General features: G+C 46.1%; 1 protein-coding gene across 6 annotated transcripts in view; it reads right to left on the reverse strand.

Moving 5' to 3' along the window:
- The window catches only part of LOC139233158 (G-protein-signaling modulator 1-like), a 326,419-nt gene that overhangs the window by 175,266 nt on the left and 127,447 nt on the right, over positions 1-23,706 (reverse strand). For all 6 annotated transcript variants that reach the window (XM_070863742.1, XM_070863740.1, XM_070863741.1 and 3 more), the window contains 2 exons: positions 19,531-19,673; positions 10,249-10,372 (listed from right to left, as the gene is read on the reverse strand). In XM_070863742.1, coding sequence (XP_070719843.1) covers positions 10,249-10,372; positions 19,531-19,673 — 267 coding nt within the window. The remainder of the gene's footprint in view (positions 1-10,248; positions 10,373-19,530; positions 19,674-23,706) is intronic.

A 23,706-nucleotide genomic window follows, 5' to 3' on the forward strand; every position in this document is an offset into this window, starting at 1 on the left:
TTGCGTTTTTGCCACCAAAGTGGATAACCTCACATTTATCCACATTATACTGCATCTGCCATGTATTTGCCCACTCATCTAACCTGTCCAAGTCACCCTGCAGCCTTTTAGCATCCTCCTCACAGTTCACACCGCCACCCAGTTTAGTGTCATCTGCAAACTTGGAGATATTACACTCAATTCCTTCATCCAAATCACTGATGTATATTGTAAAGAGCTGGGGTCCTAGCACTGAGCCCTGCAGCACTCCACTAGTCACTGCCTGCCATTCTGAAAAAGACCCGTTTATCCGACTCTCTGCTTCCTGTCTGCCAACCAGTTCTCTATCCACGTCAGTATATTACCCCCAATACCATGTGCTTTGATTTTGCACACCAATCTCTTGTGTGGGACCTTGTCAAAAGCCTTTTGAAAGTCCAAATACATCACAGCCACTGGTTCTCCCTTGTCCACTCTACTAGTTACATCCTCAAAAAATTCCAGAAGATTTGTCAAGCATGACTTCCCCTTCATAAATCCATGCTGACTTGGACCAATCCTGTCACTGCTTTCCAAATGTGTTGCTATTTCATCCTTAATAATTGATTCCAACATTTTCCCCACTACTGATACGGCACAAAAACAGGCCATTCAGCCGAATCAGTCTATGCTCCACGTGAGCGCTTCCATGTAAACATTTAAAATCTTCCTTAATTGAAGATATTTTTTGCATACATTGCCAAAAGTTCATTTAATCATGGCCCTCAAATTAAATGTTCTATATTTGCACGTTTAATTAGTGTAATCTCAATCTCGTCAGAACAAGTCCCACATTACAACAGTGACTTCATTGGCTGTAAAGCGCTTTGAGACATCCGGCGGTCGTGAAAGGCGCTATATAAATCCAAGCCTTTCTTTCTTTTTACCCTAAACCTCCCCGCCCCTCTACCTCTCTTTCCTCCTTTAAGATGCTCATTAAAACCTACCTCTTTGACCAAGCTTACTGCCCTAATTTCTCCTTATGTGGCTCGGTGTCAAATATTTTGTCTCATAATACTCCTGTGAAGCGCCTTGGGACATTTCACGACGTTAAATGTGCTATATCAATACAATTTGTTGTTGTTATTGCCCAATTTCTGAAATGAAAAGTCTAAAATGTGTAATTTCTTTGAAATTTAAATGTTGGAGCAATGCCAGAGTAAGATGGGATGAGGATAAGGTCCGACCATTCCCCTGATCCTGATGTCAGTTGCATTATTCAGCAGCTCCCCATGGCTGGGGGAAGCGGCAGGGGGAGTGGGGGAGGGGGGGGGCTAGAAGGGGGTTGGTGAAGGAGGTGGTTCCCCTCTATTTCTTTTGCCAATGATTTTAAATCTCTGGTTGCGGACCCACTTGCCAGAGGAAACAGTTTCTCCTCAAGTGCTCCATCAAAACCAGCTATGGCTCAGTGCGTAGCACTCTCGCCTCCGAGTCAGGAGGTTGTGGGTTCAAGTCCCTGAGGGAGTGCTGCACTGTCGGAGGTGGCGTCTTTCGGATGAGACGTTAAACCAAGGCCCCTTCTCCTACTGCACTATTTCGAAGAAGAGCAGAGGAGTTACCCTCGGTGTCCTGGCCAATATATATCCCTCAATCAACATAACAAAACAACAGATTATCTGGTCATTATCACATTGCTGTTTGTGGGGGCTTGCTGTGTGCAAATTGGCTGCTGCGTTTCCCACATTACAACAGTGACTACACTTCAAAAGTACTCCATTGGCTGTAAAGCGCTTTGAGACGTCCGGTGGTCATGAAAGGCGCTATAGAAATGCAAGAATTTCTTTCTCATCATTTTGAATACCTCAATCAGGTCTCCCCTTAATCTTCCCTGCTCTAAGGAGAGCCATCTTAGCTCCTTCAATATCTACATAACTACATAATTATTCAGCAGCTAGCATATGGGCCAAGAAATCATGAATTGATTCAACGCTCATTTTTTTTGCCTGACAGCAAACATCTCCATGCCCACACTGCACCCCCACTGATAGCCCAACTCGGGTTCAGAGTTCAGCTTCAATCTGCAACCAGGGCCCAATCCCTCCACAGCACTAACAAAGGACTGGCTTTTGATAATCGTTGGTGCAGGATTTGCATTTTTTGCACTGACTTTATGCCCTTGAGCTTATGCTTCCACTTCTGATCTAACCACAAGAGAGATGAAAAATTAATCAGGTATCCAGCAATTATATTAAAAATCTATTATTAATAGTGATGCGCTGGTTTACTTTCCGGAAATTCGTGGCTCATTTAATGAATTTTCCAGCTCAGAATCAATAGCATGTAGCCATCCCATCTCTTTAATCTGCAGCGTAATAAATATTAAGACACTGCAATCAGATTTCGCCATCTGATAATATGATTGTGTCCCTTCCCGCTGAATCAGTTCATGCTAGACACTAACCATATACTGGTACACACAGGTTGGGCCCTGGAATATGGTGGGCCGGCCCGACCTGTGTGAGAACACCACCGCAAGTTGGGGCTATAAATAGAGCTGGAGCGCCGGGCCCTGGAATATCGTGGGCGGAGGTGCGGCGAATGAGGGGTACGGGGCCCAGAAGAGCGGAGGGCCCAGGGGCAGCACGGGCCCAGCCCACACTGCGATATGTGCGCGCACTAGGTCAGTGCAGCAGAGCAGGTCTCCAGTCGTCCTGGTTCAACCCTTGCCCGTGTGGTGGCTGATGTGTGACTGTCATCACGTGTTTAAAAAAAAAACCACGCACAGGCATCTTCCACTCCCTCAACTGGAGTTCCGGACTGGAACATCGGGTCCTTCATTGAAATATCTGTGAACTCTTGTGGAGGGATCGCCGATGATGAGTGAGCTTGGACAAACAAAAATTCATAGCCTTTAGCATGTCACACAGGCAATCCAGCCTTCTGGCCTGCTCCCTTCATTTATTAGTTTGCAGGTGCAGCAGGTAATCAGGAAGGCGAATGGAATGTTGGCCTTCATTGCGAGAGGGATGGAGTACAAAAGCAGGGAGGTCCTGCTGCAACTGTACAGGGTATTGGTGAGGCCGCACCTGGAGGACTGCGTGCAGTTTTGGTCACCTTACTTAAGGAAGGATATACTGGCTTTGGAGGGGGTACAGAGACGATTCACGAGGCTGTTTCCGGAGATGAGGGGGTTACCTTATGATGATAGATTGAGTAGACTGGGTCTTTACTCGTTGGAGTTCAGAAGGAGGAGGGGTGATCTTATAGAAACATTTAAAATAATGAAAGGGATAGACAAGATAGAGGCAGAGAGGTTGTTTCCACAGGTCGGGGAGACTAGAACTAGGGGGCACAGCCTCAAAATACGGGGGAGCCAATTTAAAACCGAGTTGAGAAGGAATTTCTTCTCCCAGAGGGTTGTGAATCTGTGGAATTCTCTGCCCAAGGAAGCAGTTGAGGCTAGCTCATTGAATGTATTCAAATCACAGATAGATAGATTTTTTTACCAATAAGGAAATTAAGGGTTATGGGGAGCGGGCGGGTAAGTGGAGCTGAGTCCATGGCCAGATCAGCCATGATCTTGTTGAATGGCGGAGCAGGCTCGAGGGGCTAGATGGCCTACTCCTGTTCCTAATTCTTATGTTCTTATGTTCTTATTAACTATGGCAGCTTCTTAGTCCCAGTACTACAGGTGTGACATCGGAAATCCGGAAACCGCTGGACCGAGGCTGTTCCGGATTCCGGGTACTTCCAGATTTCGGAACGTCTTTGCCTGGGCCGAGGAAGGTAGGTAGGGGAGGGACGCCGGAGGTCAGGGAACTCAGTTGAGCCGGAGGTATCGGTTGGGCTGAGGCCGGGGGAGGTCGATCGGGTCGATGCCGGGGGAAGCCGAGGCGAGGTCAGACAGCCGGAGTTCAGGCCGCAGTGGGGGAAGGTCAGGCGAGGTCGGGTCAAGGCGGGGGGAGGGCGGGTGGCCGAGGTGGGGGAGTCTGGATTCCGGAACATTCTGAATTCCGGAACTCCGGATTTTGGACATCGCACCTGTATTCTGCTCGCGAGCATCCCTGACTATAATCGCTCAACCATCAGCTGCCTGGGCCCCAAGCTCTGGAACACCCTCCCTAAACCTCTCCACCTCTCCACCTCTCTACCTCTCTACCTCTCTACCTCTCTACCTCTCTTTCCTCCTTTAAGATGCTTTTTAAAACCTACCTCTTTGACCAAGCCCTGCCCTAATTTCTCCTGTCAAATGTTTTGTCTCATAATACTCCTGCAAAGCGCCTTAGGACGTTTCACTGCGTTAAAGGCGCTATGTAAATACAAGTTGTTGTTGCTGTTGTTATGGCTGCCAATCGTGACACTGCTATTGCTGGCTAGAATGGAGATGTTTGGGTAATTCCCCCGTCAATCACGCACTGCTGCAAGTGACTGGGATTGAATTTATGCGCCGAATCTGTATTGTGTAACGATCCTTAACTCGCTACACTTTGCTGGAGAAATCCCCCTGCTTTTATCGGGAGGCATTGCTACAGTTTTGGGCACGAGTTCTGTTTGCTGTAGTTTGTCGAGGCTCGTTTTAAATAGACTCTGTAGACTATATGCTGTCGTGCGGTGTTTAAGTAGACTGTTTGCTGAGCAAACAGGCTGAGTTTGCTGAGCAAATAGATTGTTTGCGCAAAGCAAATAGGCTGTGTTTGCTGAGCAAATAGACTCTGCTTGCTAAGCAAATAGACTCTGCTTGCTGAGCAAATAGACTCTGCTTGCTGAGCAAATAGACTCTGCTTGCTGAGCAAATAGACTCTGCTTGCTGAGCAAATAGACTCTGCTTGCTGAGCAAATAGACTCTGCTTGCTGAGCAAATAGATTCTGCTTGCTGAACAAATAGACTCTGCTTGCTGAGCAAATAGACTCTGCTTTCTGAGCAAATAGACTCTGCTTGCTGAGCAAATAGATTCTGCTTGCTGAACAAATAGACTCTGCTTGCTGAACAAATAGACTCTGCTTGCTGAACAAATAGACTCTGCTTGCTGAACAAATAGACTCTGCTTGCTGAGCAAATAGACTCTGCTTGCTGAGCAAATAGACTCTGCTTGCTGAGCAAATAGACTCTGCTTGCTGAGCAAATAGAATCTGTTGAGGGGGATGACTCATCAGGGGAGGGCAGCAGCAGCCAAGTTCATGGCACCGTGGCTGGCTGTGCTGCACAGGAGGGCAGGAAAAAGTGTGGGAGAGCGATAGTGATTTCAATTGTAAGGGGAATAGATAGGCGTTTCTGCGGCTGCAACAGAGACTCCAGGATGGTATGTTGCCTCCCTGGTGCAAGGATCAAGGATGTCTCAGAGCGGGTGCAGGACATTCTGAAAAGGGAGGGTGAACAGCCAGTTGTTGTGGTGCACATTGGTACCAACGATATAGGTAAAAAAAAAGGGATGAGGTCCTATGAGAAGAATTTAAGGAGCTAGGAGCTAAATTAAAAAGTAGGACCTCAAAGGTAGTAATCTCGGGATTGCTACCTGTGCCATGTGCTAAGTCAGAGTAGGAATCACAGGATAGCTCAGATGAATACGTGGCTTGAGCAGTGGTGCAGCAGGGAGGGATTCAAATTCCTGGGGCATTGGAACCGGTTCTGGGGGAGGTGGGACCAGTACAAACCGGACGGTCTGCACCTGGGCAGGACCGGAACCAATGTCCTAGTTTGCTAGTGCTGTTGGGGAGGAGTTAAACTAATATGGCAGGGGGATGGGAACCAATGCAGGGAGACAGAGGGAAACAAAATGGAGACAGAAGCAAAAGACAGAAAGGAGATGAGTAAAAGTGGAGGGCAGAGAAACCCAAGGCAAAAAACAAAAAGGGCCACTGTGCAGCAACATTCTAAAAGGTCAAAGTGTAATAAAAAGGCAAGCATGAAAGCTCGGTGCCTCAATGCGAGGAGTATTCGGAACCCAGGAGAGGGCTCTGAGCTAGTTAGAGTGGGTGAGAGCTCAGATGAACAGGACCCCAAGAAAGAATGCAAAAGGCAGGAGGCAACAGAGCAGAGTAGCATTGGGGTAAGTGTAAACATGTATGAATATAAAGGGGCTGCAGGAGGGTTCAGAACTAAAAATCAAGGTTTAAAAACTGGTATTAAAACACTCTACCTAAACGCACGCAGCATTCGAAATAAAGTAAATGAGTTGACGGCACAAATCATTACAAATGGGTATGATTTGGTGGCCATTACAGAAACATGGTTGCAGGGTGGCCAAGACTGGGAATTAAACATACAGCGGTATCTTACAATTCGGAAAGATAGACAAGAAGGGAAAGGAGGTGGGGCAACTCCGGTAATAAAGGATGATATCAGGGCAGTTGTGAGAGACGATATTGGTTCTAATGAACAAAATGTTGAATCATTGTGGGTGGAGATTAAAGATAGTAAGGGGAAAAAGTCACTGGTGGGCATAGTTTATACGCACCCAAATAATAACTTCACGGTAGGGCGGACAATAATCAAGGGAATAATGAAGGCATGTGAAAAAGGAAGGGCAGTAGTCATGGGGGATTTTAACCTACATATCGATTGGTCAAATCAAATCGCACGGGGTAGCCTGGAGGAGGAATACATAGAATGCATACGGGATTGTTTCTTAGAACAGTATGTTACAGAACCTACAAGGGAGCAAGCTATCTTAGATCTGGTCCTGTGTAATGAGACAGGAATAATAAACGATCTCCTAGTAAAAGATCCTCTCGGAATGAGTGATCACAGTATGGTTGAATTTGTAATACAGATTGAGACTGAGGAAGTAGTGTCTCAAATGAGCGTACTATGCTTAAACAAAGGGGACTACAGTGGGATGAGGGCAGAATTGGCTAAAGTAGACTGGGAACACAGACTAAACGGTGGCACAATTGAGGAACAGCGGAGGACTTTTAAGGAGCTCTTTCATAGTGCTCAACAAAAATATATTCCAGTGAAAAAGAAGGGCGGTAAGAGAAGGGATAACCAGCCATGGATAACCAAGGAAATAAAGGAGAGTATCAAGTTAAAAACCAATGCATATAAGGTGGCCAAGGTTAGTGGGAAACTAGAGGATTGGGAAAATTTTAAACGACAGCAAAGAATGACGAAGAAAGCAATAAAGAAAGGAAAGATAGATTATGAAAGTAAACTTGCGCAAAACATTAAAACAGATAATAAAAGCTTTTACCGATATATAAAACGGAAAAGAGTGACTAAAGTAAATGTTGGTCCCTTAGAAGATGAGAAGGGGGATTTAATAATGGGAAATGTGGAAATGGCTGAGACCTTAAATAATTATTTTGCTTCGGTCTTCACAGTGAAAGACACAAAAACCATGCCAAAAATTGCTGGTCACAGGAATGTGGGAAGGGAGGACCTCGAGATAATCACTATCACTAGGGGGGGTAGTGCTGGACAGGCTAATGGGACTCAAGGTAGACAAGTCCTCTGGTCCCGAAGAAATGCATCCAAGGATATTAAAAGAGATGGTGGAAGTTATAGCAGATGCATTCGTTATAATCTACCAAAATTCTCTGGACTCTGGGGAGGTACCAGCGGATTGGAAAGCAGCTAATGTAACGCCTCTGTTTAAAAAAGGGGGCAGACAAAAGGCAGGTAACTATAGGCCGGTTAGTTTAACATCTGTAGTGGGGAAAATGCTTGAAGCTATCATTAAGGAAGAAATAGCGGGACATCTAGATAGGAATAGTACAATCAAGCAGACGCAACATGGATTCATGAAGGGGAAATCATGTTTAACTAATTTAGTGGAATTCTTTGAGGATATAACGAGCATGGTGGATAGAGGTGTACCGATGGATGTGGTGTATTTAGATTTCCAAAAGGCATTTGATAAGGTGCCACACAAAAGGTTACTGCAGAAGATAAAGGTACGCGGAGTCAGAGGAAATGTATTAGCATGGATCGAGAATTGGCTGGCTAACAGAAAGCAGAGAGTCAGGATAAATGGGTCCTTTTCAGGTTGGAAATCGGTGGTTAGTGGTGTGCCACAGGGATCGGTACTGGGACCACAACTGTTTACAATATACATAGATGACCTGGAAGAGGGGACAAAGTGTAGTGTAACAAAATTTGCAGATGACACAAAGATTAGTGGGAAAGCGGGTTGTGTAGAGGACACAGAGAGGCTGCAAAGAGATTTAGATAGGTTAAGCGAATGGGCTAAGGTTTGGCAGATGGAATACAATGTCGGAAAATGTGAGGTCATCCACCTTGGAAAAAAAAACAATAAAAGGGAATATTATTTGAATGGGGAGAAATTACAACATGCTGCGGTGCAGAGGGACCTGGGGGTCCTTGTGCATGAATCCCAAAAAGTTAGTTTGCAGGTGCAGCAGGTAATCAGGAAGGCGAATTAAATGTTGGCCTTCATTGCGAGAGGGATGGAGTACAAAAGCAGGGAGGTCTTGCTACAACTGTACAGGGTATTGGTGAGGCCGCACCTGGAGTACTGCGTGCAGTTTCTTGTCACCTTACTTAAGGAAGGATATACTAGCTTTGGAGGGGGTACAGAGACGATTCACGAGGCTGATTCCGGAGATGAGTGGGTTACCTTATCATGATAGATTGAGTAGACTGGGTCTTTACTCGTTGGGAGTTCAGAAGGATGAGGGGTGATCTTATAGAAACATTTAAAATAATGAAAGGGATCGACAAGATAGAGGCAGAGAGGTTGTTTCCACTGGTCGGGGAGACTAGAACTAGGGGGCACAGCCTCAAAATACGGGGGAGCCAATTTAAAACCGAGTTGAGAAGGAATTTCTTCTCCCAGAGGATTGTGAATCTGTGGAATTCTCTGCCCAAGGAAGCAGTTGAGCATTGAATGTATTCAAATCACAGATGGATAGATTTTTAACCAATAAGTGAATTAAGGGTTATGGGGAGCGGGCCGGTAAGTGGAGCTGAGTCCACGGACAGATCAGCCATGATCTTGTTGAATGGCGGAGCAGGCTCGAGGTGCTAGATGGCCTACTCCTGTTCCTAATTCTTATGTTTGCTGAGCAAATAAGACTTTGCTGTAAAATGGACTGTTTGCTATGAGTCCTGTCGCAAGTCCCTCTCCGCCTCCAACTCATTGGGCTGACACAGTGCTGTCAATAGACACTCTGATAAAGACAAGGATTCAGGCTCCTTTCTGTTCCCCAGTCATATTTAATGCTATCTTCTGGGTCACGCCCTACAATGGATCTTACCATAGCACCAGAACTGCATGGCTCCTGAGGATCTTGCTATTAGGAGGGTGGAGATTAGCAGACTTGATGGGCCCAATGGTCTCCTGCTGTACTGTACTATTCTATGATTCTATGAGCGTATCATAGAATCATAGAAATTTACAGCATGAAAGGGAGACCATTTCAGCCCATTGTGTCCGCGCCGGCCGACCAAGAGCTATCCAGCCTAATCCAACTTTCCAGCTCTTGGGCCGTAGCCCTGTAGGTTACGGCACTTTAAGTACACATCTAAGTATTTTTTAAATGTGGTGAGGGTTTCTGCCTCTATGATTCTATTTCTGCCTCTACCACCCTTTCAGACAGTGAGTTCCAGACCCCCACCACCCTCTGGGTGAAAAAATGTCCCCTCATATCCCCTCTAAACCTCCCCCCCCAATTACTTTAAATCTATGTCCCCTGGTTGTTGACTCCTCTGCCAAGGGAAACAGGTCCTTCCGATCCAGGCCCTCATAATTTTATACACCTCAATCAGGTCTCCCCTCAGCCTCCTCTGTTCCAAAGAAAAACAGACCCAGCATCTCCAATCTTTCCTCATAGCCAAAATTCTCCAGTCCGGGCAACATCCTCGTAAATCTCTTCTGCACCCTTTCCAGTGCAATCGCATCTTTCCTGTAATGTGGTGACCAGAAATGCACACCGTCATCATCATCATCATCATAGGCAGTCCCTCGAAATCGAGGAAGACTTGATTCCACTCTAAAAGTGAGTTCTCCGTTGACTGTACAGTCCAATACGGGAATTACAGTCTCTGTCACAGGTGGGACAGACAGTGGTTGGAGGAAAGGGTGGGTGGGGAGTCTGGTTTGCCGCACGCTCCTTCTGCTGCCTGCGCTTGCTTTCTGCACGCTCTCGGCGACGAGACGGTACTCTAGCTGCGGCCTAACTAGTGTTTTATACTTCTTATGTCCTACTTCTTTCGCTACCCATCCTTTGAAGCTTTTCCGACAGCAGCGGGTAATTAGAAATGCTTTCCATTTTCAGAACAAAACGCCATTTCATGTCGTGGCAGTGTCACGTGCAAGTATTGATCATTACCTCTTTGTGAAAGTCAATGGCATCGCAGTAGTTTCCCAAAAGGTAATGCGTGTTGCCGAGGTTGCCATACGCTCGGCCCTGAGCTGCCCGATCACCTAATTCTTTAACAATATTAAGATTCATCCTACAGTGAGAAACAGAAAAAAACAAGAGGAAGGGATCACAAACCAACGTTCCGGTTAAGCTGCACGGCTGGAGGTCCCGCGGGGGTTCCGCTTGCCGGCTTTTACACTGAAGGAACCCGCACACGCAGGGAAATCCGATTGGCCCTCACAGCCAGTTAAAAGGACCACGCGTGGGAAAAAAAAAATTAAAGAGGAAACATTGATCGCAAACATTGAAAAACCCAAGCCAAAACTCAAGAGTCCTTGCCATTCAAGCCAAGTACAAGATGATATTCATCATCAAAAGATTACATATTATATAGGCAGAATAATGGATTTGGAGCTCATGAACTGCAAAGTGAACTTTAATGGCTTATAACTATCATCTAAATCCAGACAGATTACAGCCTTGACATTGCTTCCAAGTATGCTTATTTTTATAATGAACAGCTTTCAAGTTCATATATAGGGCTGTGCAGAATCCATGTAAGCAAAAAGAGCCCGTATAGCCCAAAGTAATAGTGCAAACTAAGTTTAGAATTAAGTGATTGTCGGCCTTTAAATATTTACATTGAATGCTAATAACCAGTAGATGCTGGATGAAGAGTGGGACTCAAACAGACTCTGCCAGACCTTCCCCCTCAAGTACTTTGTGCGCATTTGTCTCTCCGCATCGTACTCTGCAGGAGGTGGGAGAAGGTGGCGTGTAGCAAGACCACTGGTGTGTTTTGTTACAGGGACCAACCACTGAGGATGGCAGTCCACAATGACATCCCAACTGGTCGGTGATGAACTCTCTGATCCAAGAGAGAAAGCAAAATATGGGAAAGAAATGAGTGACAGAAAGACACTAAGCGAATCAAGGAATATGGGGATCAGGTGGGAAAGTGGAGTTGAGGTCGAAGATCAGCCGTGATCTCATTGAATGGTGGAGCAGGCTCGAGGGAAAAGGGGAAAGGGGGAAGGAATGAAGGGGGAAGGAATGAAAGGGGAAAGGGGAAAGGGGAAAAGGAAGGAGGGGGAAAGGAAGGAGGGGGAAAGGAAGGTGGAGGAAAGGAAGGAGGGGGAAGGAAGGGGGAAGGGGGAAGGAAGGAAGGGGGAAGGGGGGAAGGAAGGGGGGAAGGAGAAAAAGAAAAAGGAACAAAGAAAAAGAAAGAAAGATGGAAAGAGAAAGAAAGAGGAAGAAAAAAAGAAAAAGAAAAAAAGGAAGGAAGGAAAGAAATGAGAATGAAGAAAAATTAAAGGAAGTAAAAGTAAAGAAAGAAATGAAAAAGAAAAGGAAAGAGAGCAAGAATGCGCAAGAACATGAGTGAGGCCCATAACCCGGAAGAGGATGACCTTCCCTGCGTCTGTCTCTCCACACTCACTTCCAGCCTTCAATAACAAAATCAACTTTGAGGAAGCAAATTCTAATATCCTCTCAGGCCCCATACAATTTTACAATTAGTTTCATCGTTGTTAAGCCTCATTGATTCCTGCATGACCCGCAAAATCTGTCTTTCCTGAATATGCAAAAATGTGACTAACATTTGCTACTGAGTACACATGTGCCTGACTATGTTTAACTGCGGGTGGCTAGTTCTGGTGACTGGCTGCTGTGGCGGTGCTGAGGCCAGGGGGATCCATGTGTTTTTCATTGAGAAATCGAGGAGAACAGCCAAAGCCCACAGCGCAAGGCACCATCGATACTGGAAGAATCGGAGGGAAGGCGACATCAATTGAGAAGTAAAGATTAAGTAACGCCAAGTCTGGGTTTTAAAAGCCATTAGAATGTGGGAGAAAGGAAAGATCAGAGGAGCTAGGGAACACCAGAATACCAAGATTGGAGAAAGTAAAAGATCAGATTAAATATAGAATAACATCACAGGGCCAAGTGATTAAATAAGGGTTAAAACAAGCACAAGGTAATCAGGGTCCTGGTGCATGAAACACAGAAAGGTTAGCATGCAGGTACAGCAAGTAATCAGGAAGGCCAATGGAACGTTGGTCTTTATTGCAAGGGGGATAGAGTATAAAAGCTGAGAAGTCCTGCTACAACTGTACAGGGTATTGGTGAGACCACACCTGGAGTACTGCGTACAGTTTTGGTCTCCATATTTAAGGAAAGATATACTTGCATTGGAGGCTGTTCAGAGAAGGTTCATTAGGTTGATTCCTGAGATGAAGGGATTGACTTATGAAGATAGGTTGAGCAGGTTGTGCCTGTACTCATTGGAGTTTAGAAGAATGAGAGGTGATCTTATCGAAACATACACGATACTGAGGGAGCTCGACAAGGTGGATGCAGAGAGGATGTTTCCTCACGTGGGGGAATCTAGAACTCGGGGGCATAGTTTAAGAATAAAGGTTAGAATGGAGATGAGGAGGAATTTCTTCTCTCAGAGGCTGTAAATCTGTGGATTTCTCTGCCCCAGAGAGCTGTGGAGGTTGGTCCATTGAATAGGGCAGAGATAGACAGATTTTTGAGCGATAAAGGAGTCAGGGGTTATGGGGAGCGGGCAGGGAAGTGGACCTGAGTCTATGATCAGATCAGCCATGATCTTATTAAATGACGGAGCAGGCTCGAGGGGCCAAATGGCCTACTCCTGCTCCTATTTCTTATGTTCCTATGTTACATCCAACCCTATGTTAAAACTGTAAAACCCCAACATTTAAGTCACCGTTAGCGAATCGCAGATGCTGTTAGTACATTTTCTGGAGACTCTCAATTGCAATGCAGCCCATGTTGTACCTCAGTGCTCAGCATATTCCCAAGTCAAATACAACAAAAAAAAGGTCTACTGTAATTTAAAACTGAAGAGGCTCAACGAGAAAGAATATCGAGAGAAAGGCTGTGGGAAAAATTGAGAATTACTAGCTGTAACATTGGGGACAGGAAATAAAGTTAGAACAACAAGTTGCTGCAGGTGCTGGAAAGGATAAGAAATTCTTCAGTTAGATTTGTAACAGTATGGATAAAGAACCTTAGTCTCAAAGGAGGAGAAGGATTTACATTTTCTCCGCCGAGAAAAAATTCTTGCTAAAACATGATGTGGAGACTCAGCGTTTACGTTTAGGGGGCATAAATGTTCGGAAACAGGTAATCTTCCAGCAAGATTTATGTCCACAGAGTGTCAAGGATTGATGTTTTCTCCACACACAACTCACGAATTAAATGTACAGTGCAAGGGAGGCAGCCCTGGGAGAAAATGACGCACAAAGTAATTTTGGGGTTACGTATTCAACATTCAAATACTTCCTCTCTTGCTCTGTGGTAGAAAACATATAGTGCAGTTGAAAATTTTAAATGATTGTGCACTACTGAGGGTATGAAGAGTACTCATTTAGATTGTTATCATCGCCTTCGTCTATAGATTCAACGCTGATGTCCTCCCTCCCTCTCTCCCCCTCCCTCTCTCTTATCCTCCTTCCATCCCTCCTCCTCCCACCCTCTCTCTCCCCCCGACCCACCTGCTCTCTTTCCCCATCTCCCACCCTCCCTCTTCCCCCCTCCCACTTTCTCTCCCACTCCCTCCCTTCCTCTCTCTCTCCCACCCTCTTCCCTCCCCCCCTCTCTCCCCCCCCAACCCTCTTCCCCCCTCCCTCCCCCCCTCTCTCTCCACCCCCAACCCTCTCTCTCTCTCCCCCCTCCCACCCTCCCTCCCCCTCTCTCCCCCCCCTCCCACCCTCTCTCCCCCCCCCCCCCCGATTAAACAATCAGTCGCCATGTCTATCACTACTTACATTTGAAGCTGGGTGGATGCTGATTGTTGAGAAACCCCAGGAGCTTTTGCATCTCGAGCGCACCAGCTCCCCATGAGGAACCCGGGGCCCAGCCCAAGCCCCAGCCCAAGCCCCATCGCCGACCAGCCCAAGCCCCATCGCCAACCAGAAACTCCTCGGCAATTACCGGATACCGCCAGTATGTTTACTTCTCACAGTTACAAAGATGATTTATTTGGCGAACAGGCCACTTTAATAGATCAGAGTGACTGCTGCCCACGAAGGCCGGAACAGCCAAGAAGGCATTGGAATTGCACATGTGCAGTACTTTGTCATTGGCAGCAGTCACATCCAACTTCAACTCCATTGATGGTCCTCCATAGCATTCTTAAAACTCGGACTTCAGTAGAATCATAGAATGGTTACAGCACGGAAGGCGGCCATTCGGCCCATCGAGCCCATTCTATTAACTGTTACATGTACTGGCTTGCAATTCCAATTCACGTCTCTTGGGTTCTCGTAACTCTCTTGTTTCTGACAAGACCGTGAGAACGGGCTCGACGGGCCGAATGGCCTCCTTCTGTGCTGTAACCATTCTATGTTTCTACTGAAGTCCTATGTTTAAAAATGCTATAGAGCATCATCAATGGAGTTGAAGATAACCACAGTGGAAAATGAGGGAACATAACATAAGAACATAAGAAATAGGAGCAGGAGTAGGCCATACGCCCCCTCGAGCCTGCTCCGCCATTTAATACGATCATGGCTGATCCGATCATGGACTCAGCTCCACTTCCCTGCCCGTTTCCCATAACCCCTTATTCCCTTAACGGTTAAGAAACTGTCTATCCCAGTCTTAAATTTATGCAATGAGCCAGCTTCCACAGCTCTCTGAGGCAGTGAATTCCACAGATTTACAACCCTCTGAGAGAAGAAATTCCTCCTCATCTCAGTTTTAAACGGGTGGCCCCTTATTCTAAGATTATGCCCCGCTGTTCTAGTCTCCCCTTTTAAGTGGAAATATCCTCTCTGCATCCACCTTGTCAAGCCCCCTCATAATCTTATACTTTTCGAGAAGATCACCTCTCATTCTTCTGCATTCCAATGAGTAGAGGCCCAACCTACTCAACCTTTCCTCATAAGTCAACCCCCTCATCTCCGGAATCAACCCAGTGAACCTTCTCCGAAACATGTAAGAAATAAGAGCAGGAGTAGACTATACGGCCCCTCGAGCCTGCTTCGCCATTCAGTAAGATCGTGGTTGATCTGATCTTGGCCTCAGCTCCACTTCCCTACCCACTCCCCATAACCCCTGGGAGTCAGAAACTTACTGGGGATTTTATGAAAAAGCGAGAGCTCCTGGAGTTTATTGGAAAAAGAATATTGAATTTTAGAAAGTATTTGATAAGACTCTTAAGAGTCTTGCGGATCAAGGGAGAAATTTTTATAAAAAAAACCTCCCACGGCAGTGGAAGACATGAATAAATGCAAAAGAACATTAATTAAACTTGGAATTAGTGAAGAGATGGGGTTTCAAAGGAATCGGCCCAGAGGTCGCCATTATTAGCAATCGTGAAAAAAGAAAATCCACATCTTACAAAGATTTAAAATTGGTTGAATAAATTTGACGACTTCATCTTCTCTCAGGGAATTAGAGCAATTTAGCAGCTGGGAGAGCACTATTCAAGGCCAATCAACAAAGGGAAATTTAAAGTGATGAATATCGAGAGCTGCAAGCGGGGGAATGACTCCACAGTGAAGCTTATGACCTTGCAGAAGGTGAAACCAAGAATCCCGGTGCACTATTTGAGATCGCTGTGAAACAACCAGGCAATAATTAGCAAAGTCAACTGAGTGATGCTCTATCTGGATTGGCGGATTTGGAAAGTGAGGTTTATTCTCACGAGGGAAATTTTAAAAAAATGAATGAGACCTGATTTGGGTATTAAACATAAGACGGACATGCACAGAAAGCAGAAGCTGAAATTTGACTGCACTAGAACAGGAACGACAGATCCATTTGAGGGAAAGCTGGATAAAGACATGAGGGAGACAGGAATAGTAAGTTATACTGACAGGGTGAGAGGAAGCAGGGTGAGAGGAGGCTGGTGTGGAGCATAAACACCTGCGTGGACCCAGTTGGGCCAAATGGCCTGGTTCTGTGCTGTACATTCTCTGTAATACAGGCTAAGACATTAAGAGTACTACAGAACTAAGGAGTTATACAACAGATGTACCACCTAGTGCAGTGAATGCTGATTTTATTATTTTTTTTAACAATTACAACTTGTATTTATATCGCACCTTTAACGTAGTAAAACATCCCAAGGTACTTGACAGAAGTGTCACAATGCTAAATTTGACACCAAGCCACATAAAGAGACATTTGGACAGACGGTGGTAAGTTTTAAGGAGCGTCTTAAAGGAGGAAAGAGAGGCGGAGAGGTTTAGGCAGGGAGTTCCAGAGCTTGGGGTCCAGGCAACAAAAGGCACGGCCACCAATGGTTAAGTGATTAAAATCAGTTATGCTCTTTTTAAAAAAAAAAGCAAAACAATGTAAAAATCTGAAGTAAAGAGGTTAGGGTATGTACTCTTAAAATATGTTGGGGGAGTGATGAATAGGTTTTTGGAACAGCAGTTCAAACAACTGTCTCCTTTTCCACTGCAACAGATGGCTGAATGGTTTCCTTTAAATCCTTTTATCTTCTGGTTTCACGTTAACCTTGGCGGACTGGGAACCATGTTCCGCACACTGCGTGCCCACTATCTGTTGGCGATGCTGGAATAATCCCTGGCCTTGGCTCTTCTCCCCTCCCACCCGACGGAGGCTCCAGGATAGGGATTTTCACCTGACTCTCAGCAAGGGGAAGAAAGTGGAAGCGAGAAGGGAAAGTGAATTTGGGGAAAGTGAATTTGAAAGAAGGAAAAGAACGAACAAACTCGTAATTATATGGGGCTTTTCACATGCTCGGGACGCCCCAATGCGCATTATCATCAAAGAAATACTTTAAAAAATGAGGGTGCACAAACATCTGTCTGAATTACTGCAAAGCGCTTGTGAAGTGCAGCAAGTCATTCCATTGTAATCCGAAACCTGCCACTCTCAGACATGTTCCACAAGAACAACCGTTTGTATTTATATCGCGCCTTTAACGTAGTGAAACGTCCCAAAGCGCTTCTCAGCAGTATTATGCGATAAAAATTTGACACCGAGCAGCATAAGTAGAAATTAGCACAGGTGACCAAAAGCTTGGTCAAAGAGGTAGGTTTTAAGGAGCATCTTGAAGGAGGAGAGAGGCGGAGAGGTTTAGGGAGGGAGTTCCAGAGCTTGGGTCCCAGGCAGCTGAAGGCATGGCCACCGATGGTGGGGATGATGAAAATCAGGCACGCCGCAAGAGGCCAGAATTAGAGGAGCGCAGAGATCTCGGGGGGGGTTTGCGGGGCTGGAGGAGATTACAAAGATAGGGAGGGGCAAGGGCCATGGAGGGATTTGAAAACAAGGATGAGAGTATTAAAATCGAGATGTTGCCAAACCGTGAGTCAATGTAGGTCAGCGAGCACAGGGGTGATGGGGTGAGAGGCACTTGGTGTGAGTTAGGACACGGGGCAGCCGAGTTTTGGATGAGCTCAGGTTTATGGAGTACAGCGAGATACACATCATTGTGCATCACCTGATAACAGTTACAAATGTGAGTTTAAATTGAATCAGTGACCTTAATGGAAACACATTCTGTGTACGCACTGCACGTTTCAAGGATAAATTTCAAGCGATTCTCTGAACGGCAGCCAGTGTTCTTGATTTATATGAGAAAGCAAGAACGTTGATATCTTCGGAACATGTTCTTTAGACTTAACCTGTTTTGTTATAAAATCCAAGAGAGTTTTGAAACAAAAATAGTTTTAGACTGTCTACTGGGGGAAAAAAGCCTAGAACATTTTTTTTAAAACAATCATTTTTGTGAATTTTTCTCAAGGAAAGTGTCCAAGTAACCAAGGCTGAAAGGCACCTTTTCACACTGGATGCACAATGTTAGGATCAAATGCTTCCAAGTTAGATACAGCATGGATCTCAGATCACAGAATCAGATAGATATGCTTTGAAAAGGAAAACAAATCGTAGGGCTATGAGGAAACAGTGGGGGAGCAGGACTAATTGGATCCTCTTTCAAAGCGCGGGCACAGGCATGATGGGCCGTATGGCCTCCTTCTGTGCTGTGTGATTCTATGATGTAATGCAGAGTGTAAAGGTGGAAAAGAGAGAAGTCTTCCTGTTCCGAAGGACATTAAAGATTTATAGTATTCCATTGTTCTGACCAATGTTCTTCTCTCATGCAATACCACCAGGAACAAATCGACAGGCAATTTATCTCACTTGTATTACATGTGACATGGCTGATTAAAGATCATCGCACTTAAAAATGATTCATTGCGTGAAGCATTCCTGGACATTTCAGCACAACAAGTTGCACATGCCTACATGAGTATTACTTGATAAAACTCCCCTTTCCCAACAAAATGCTTCAACGCCTTCCGAGCAAGCCATCCTTTGAAGAAATGACAACCCAAGTGGTTTACAGAAAGCCCGGCAAAGTGGTGCACCTCAGCTTACGAAAGGCTTTTCACCAAGTTCCACATGAAAGGCTTTTAAGTTAACACTCAAAAAAGCATTCAGGGTAAAGCTTGGGAAATGGGTAAGAAAGCAGGCCATAGGATAGGATAGAGTGAGATCTCATTGGAGGAGCTATATCGGAGTTGAGGGGGGGGGGGGGGGAACTGAGCGGGGTGCTACATGGCACAGTTTTGGAACCATTTATCGTTCCTAATTTCCATAAATTATTTGGATTCAGAAATTATAGAGGGGCTCTCGGCATCATGTTTAGAAATTCCCGGTACAGGTACAACGTCTGAAGAATCTGGCTGTCCGAAAACCAGAATTGTCCAAAAACCGGACATTTTCACGACGGCCAAGCTGGCGAGAGGCAAGGAAACCGGTAAAAATTGCAGCACTGGGGGGCAACGGCCGGTGAGAATTGGCAGGTGGCAAGGTTCGGCAGGCGGTGGGAATTGGCAGGCGGCGAGATCGGAGAGAAGCGGAGGATCGGCGAGGAGCGCCAAACAGCGAGGTCCTAAATCCAGAAAAATCTGAAAACCGGCACAGTCTCGGTCCCGAGGTTGCCGAATTTTGGACGGTGTACCTGTATCGTGTTTAGGGTATGTCGGGATCGTGTGATGAGGTCTGGACTCAGTGCATATAGCATGTTGCTTTTATGGAGTCAGAAAGCTTTTTATTGGGGGGGAAAGAAACCAACATAACCACAATATCCTCACGGGTCTGTACTGTATGAGCAGTTGCTGTGAGTGATATATGTTCCTCATGGGTATCCAGAACACATGTTGAACATTCAGTTTGCATTGCTGCTCCTTCCTCCCCAGTGTTTAATTTGTTGGCTGGATGTGCAGACGCTGCTTTACTCACTCGTAGTACTTGGTGGCCTTCTCCAACGTTTCCTTCACTCCATCGGGCAAGTCTCCAGAGTCGTGGGCCACTAGCCAGGACAGCTGCTTCCCTTTGGCATGGAACACGTTCCCAATGTTGTACTGCGCTCGTGCTTCACCCACCTGGATGGGAGAGAGCAACGAGAAGCTTTACAGGATGTGCATTTGCTTTACAAAAATCATGATTTATAATTTAGGCAAAAAAAAAAAATCGGGAGAGAACAATAATTTCTCCAGTACTCAGTGAAGTGTGGACTGTGGGGAAAAGAGCAGAGGGCAAGACTACACACAGCGGGACTGGTTTCCCGGTTTTCCCTGCAGAACTGCTTCCAATGCAAAATACACATGATCAACACCAGGAAATACATGCAAGAAATTCGGCGCACTCTTTGCAAATTAACTGAATGGTTTTCCGCAAATTGTACAGAGAGGTGAGTCCAATTAGGGGTAGCAATATAAACAGAAAATGCTGAATATACTCAGCCCCTCGAGCCTGCTCCACCATTCAATGAGACCACGGCTGATCTTCTAACTCCACTTTCCTGCACTGTCCCCATATCCCTTGATTCCCTCAATATCCAAAAATCTATCGATCTCTGTCTTGAGTATACTCAAAGACTGAGCCTCCACAGCCCTCTGGGGCAGAGAATTCCAAAGACAGTGACACCCAGCTCTCGACACGCTCTCTTCTTGCTCTCGTGGATTCACCACCCTCTGAGTGAAGAAATTTCTCCTCATCTCAGTCCTAAATGGCCGACTGCTTATTCTGAGACTGTGACCCCTGGTTCTGGACTCCACAGCCAGAGGAAACATCCTCCCTGCATCTACCCTGTCAAGCCCTATAAGAATGTTGAATGTTTCAATGAGATCACCTCTCATTCTTCTAAAATCTGGAGAATATAGGCCTAGTCTGTTCAGTCTCTCCTCATAGGACAATCCCCCCCATGCCAGGAATCAGTCTGGTGAACCTTCATTGCACTCCCTTCTATGGCAAGTATATCCTTCCTTAGGTAAGGAGACCAAAACTACACACAGTACCTGAACAAAAGGCAGCATCTGTGGAGAAACAGAATTACGTTTCAGGTCGATGACCTTTCGTCAGAACTGGAAGATGTTGGGGTTTTAAGCAAGTACAGGTGCAGAGAAAACAGGGTGTGGGGGGCAGAAAGAACAAAAGGGAAGGTCTGTGATCGGGTGAAAGGGAGGAGTGAGTAAATGGCAAAAAGGGTGATGGTGCGAGGCAAAAGGGAGTGGTAATGGAACAAGCGGAAAAACACAAAGATGGGTCCCGAGGAGGTAAACATCATTAGTGGAATCATTACCAGCACCCGCTGTCCGAAAAAATGGGAGCGGTGGCTATCTTCTGATATTGTTGAACTTCCAACAATTTCTGATGAAGGATCACCGACCTGAAACGCTAACTCTGTTTCTCTCTCCACAGATGCTGCCCGACCCGCTGAGCAGTTCCAGCATTCTCTGTTTAAATTTCAAATGTCCAGCTCCCGCAGTACAGGTTGAACCCCTCTTATCCAGCACCCTCAGGACCTGGCCTGCGCCGAATTGTGGATTTTGCCGGATAAAAGGAGGTCAGCCCGGGTGGGGGCGGAGAAGGTCTGTGCCCCGAGCGGCCCAAAGTCGGAGTGGAGGTCGGCTGCGTTCTGCGCATGCACCCCTGACCACCAGAATCATGCCGGTATTTTGCCTTTCCAATTTGTAATACTTGTCCAATTTGTCCAATTAGGACAAGGCTGAAACTTAGATGGATATAAAGTGATTATCAATTTTGCCTCTGTGTTAAATACTCTGCTACCTTCCACGCTGGTAGTTAATACAGAGCTATATTGTGTTCGGTAATTTCTCCGAGCCAAATCTTGAATCTCCCCCCGCCATGATGTTATTGGAATTTAATGTTTAATCAGAAAAAAAATGTTGATTTTTTTTTTTAAACTCAAGGATTAACAATCAGAGGTTAAAAGCAGCCAATGTGCAGACAGGTAACTTTCAAAGCACGGATATTCTCAATGGTACAGATCAGACACACTTCAAAAGAATCCCTTAACCTTTCATCCATAAAAATGGACACAGACAGGGCTCCCCGGTCATTTTGAGTGAAGCTTCAGTTTATCAAATCATCGATGTTGTCAAGCCATATGAAGCAAATACAAAAGAGCTCTCGGATTGTTGTACCCTTGCCTACAAAAGCATCAGTAATTAATTGCCATCAATGTGAAAAAAAATGATGTTGTACAAATTAATTTTCTCTACTGTTATTCATCAAGTTACTTGAGCAGATGCAATTCCCCTGACAGCGAGGTCAAAGAGAAGGCAGAGACTTCTTAGCCACCAAGCACTGCTAGTTTTGGCAGAACGTTAGCGGAAAAACAATCCTTATGATATGAAACAAAAACACAGATTGCTGGAAACACGCAGCACATCAGTCTGACAGAGAAAGCCAGGGTGGAGAACGCCTAGTTAACCAACAACAAATTGCATTTATATAGTGCCTTTAACGTTGTAAAACGTACCAAGGCGCTTGAAGGAGCGATTAGTAAACAAAATTTGACACCGAGCTGCATAAGGAGATCTTAGGACAAGTGAGGTAGGTTTTAAGAAGCATCTTAAAGGAGGAGAGAGAGAGGTACAGAGGCGGAGCTGAAATTCCAGAGATTAGGACCCAGGCAGCTGAAGGCTCGGCCGCCAACAGTGGAGCGATAGAAATCGGGGATGCGCAGGAGACCAGAATTGGAGGAGCGTGGAGATCTCAGAGGGCTGTCGGGCCAGAGGAAGTTACAGAGACAACAAGTGGCGGGGCCCTTGGAAGGATTTGAAAACAGGGATGAGAATTTTTAAATCGAGTCGTTGCCGGACCAAGAGCCAATGTAGATCAGCGAACACAAGGGGTGATGGGTGAACGGGACTTGGTCTGAGTTAGGATACCAGCAGCAGAGTATTGGATGAGCTCAAAATTTATGGAGGGTGCAAGGTGGGAGGACTGGCCATCATAGGCAGTCCCTCGGAATCGAGGAAGACTTGCTTCCACTCCCAAAGTGAGTTTTTTGATGGCTGAACAGTCCGATACGAGAGCCACAGACCCTGTTACAGGTGGGAGACATTTGTCGAGGGAAGGGTTCGGTGGGACTGGTTTGCTGTGCGCTCCTTCTGCTCCCTGCGCCTGGCCTCTTCATGCTCCTTGCGATGAGACTCAAAGAGCTCAACGCCCTCCCGGATGGACTTTCTCCACCTCGGGCGGTCTGCGGCCAGGGTCTCCCAGGTGTCAGTGGTGATGTCGCACTTTACCAGCGAGGCTTTGAGGGTGTCCTTGTAACGTTTCCGCTGTCCTCCTTTGGCTCGTTTACCATAAAGGAATTCCGCATAAAGCATTTGCTTAGGGAGTCTCATATCTGGCATGCGTACTAAGTGGCCTGCCCAGCAAAGCTGATCAAGTGTGGTCAGTGCTTCAATGCTGGGGATGTTAGCCTGGTCGAGGACACTGATGTTGGTGCGCCTGTTCTCCCAGAGGATTTGCAGGATCTTGCGGAGACATCGTTGGTGATATATCTCCAGCGACTTGAAGTGCCTTCTATATATCGTCTATGCCTCAGATCCATACAGGAGGGCGGGTATTACTACAGCCCTGTAGACCATGAGTTTGGTGGTAGATTTGAGGGCCTGGTCTTCAAACACTCTTTTCCTCAGATGGCCTGATGGCTGCGCTGGCGCACTGGAGGCGATGTTGAATCTCCGCATCAATGTCTGCCTTTGTTGATAGGAGGCTCCTGAGATATGGGAAATGGTCCACGTTGTCCAGGGCCGCGCCGTGGATCTTGATGATTGGAGAGCAGTGGTGTGCGGCGATGACAGGCTGGTGGAGGACCTTTGTCTGGTGGATGTTAAGCGCAAGGCCCATGCTTTCACATGCCTCAGTGAATACATTGACTATATCCTGGAGGTCAGCCTCTGAATGTGCACAGATGCAGACGTCGTCCGCATACTGCAGCTCAACGACAGAGGTTGGGGTGGTCTTGGACCTGGCCTGGAGGCGGTGTAGGTTAAACAGCTTCCCACTGGCTCTTTCTCACTGGCCAGGAGAGCACTGGAATAGTCGAGTCTAGAGATAACGAAGGCATGGATGAGGGTTTCAGCAGCAGATGAGCTG

The sequence above is a fragment of the Pristiophorus japonicus genome, chromosome 20 (assembly GCF_044704955.1).
Source record: "Pristiophorus japonicus isolate sPriJap1 chromosome 20, sPriJap1.hap1, whole genome shotgun sequence".
Classification (NCBI taxonomy): Eukaryota; Metazoa; Chordata; class Chondrichthyes; family Pristiophoridae; genus Pristiophorus; species Pristiophorus japonicus.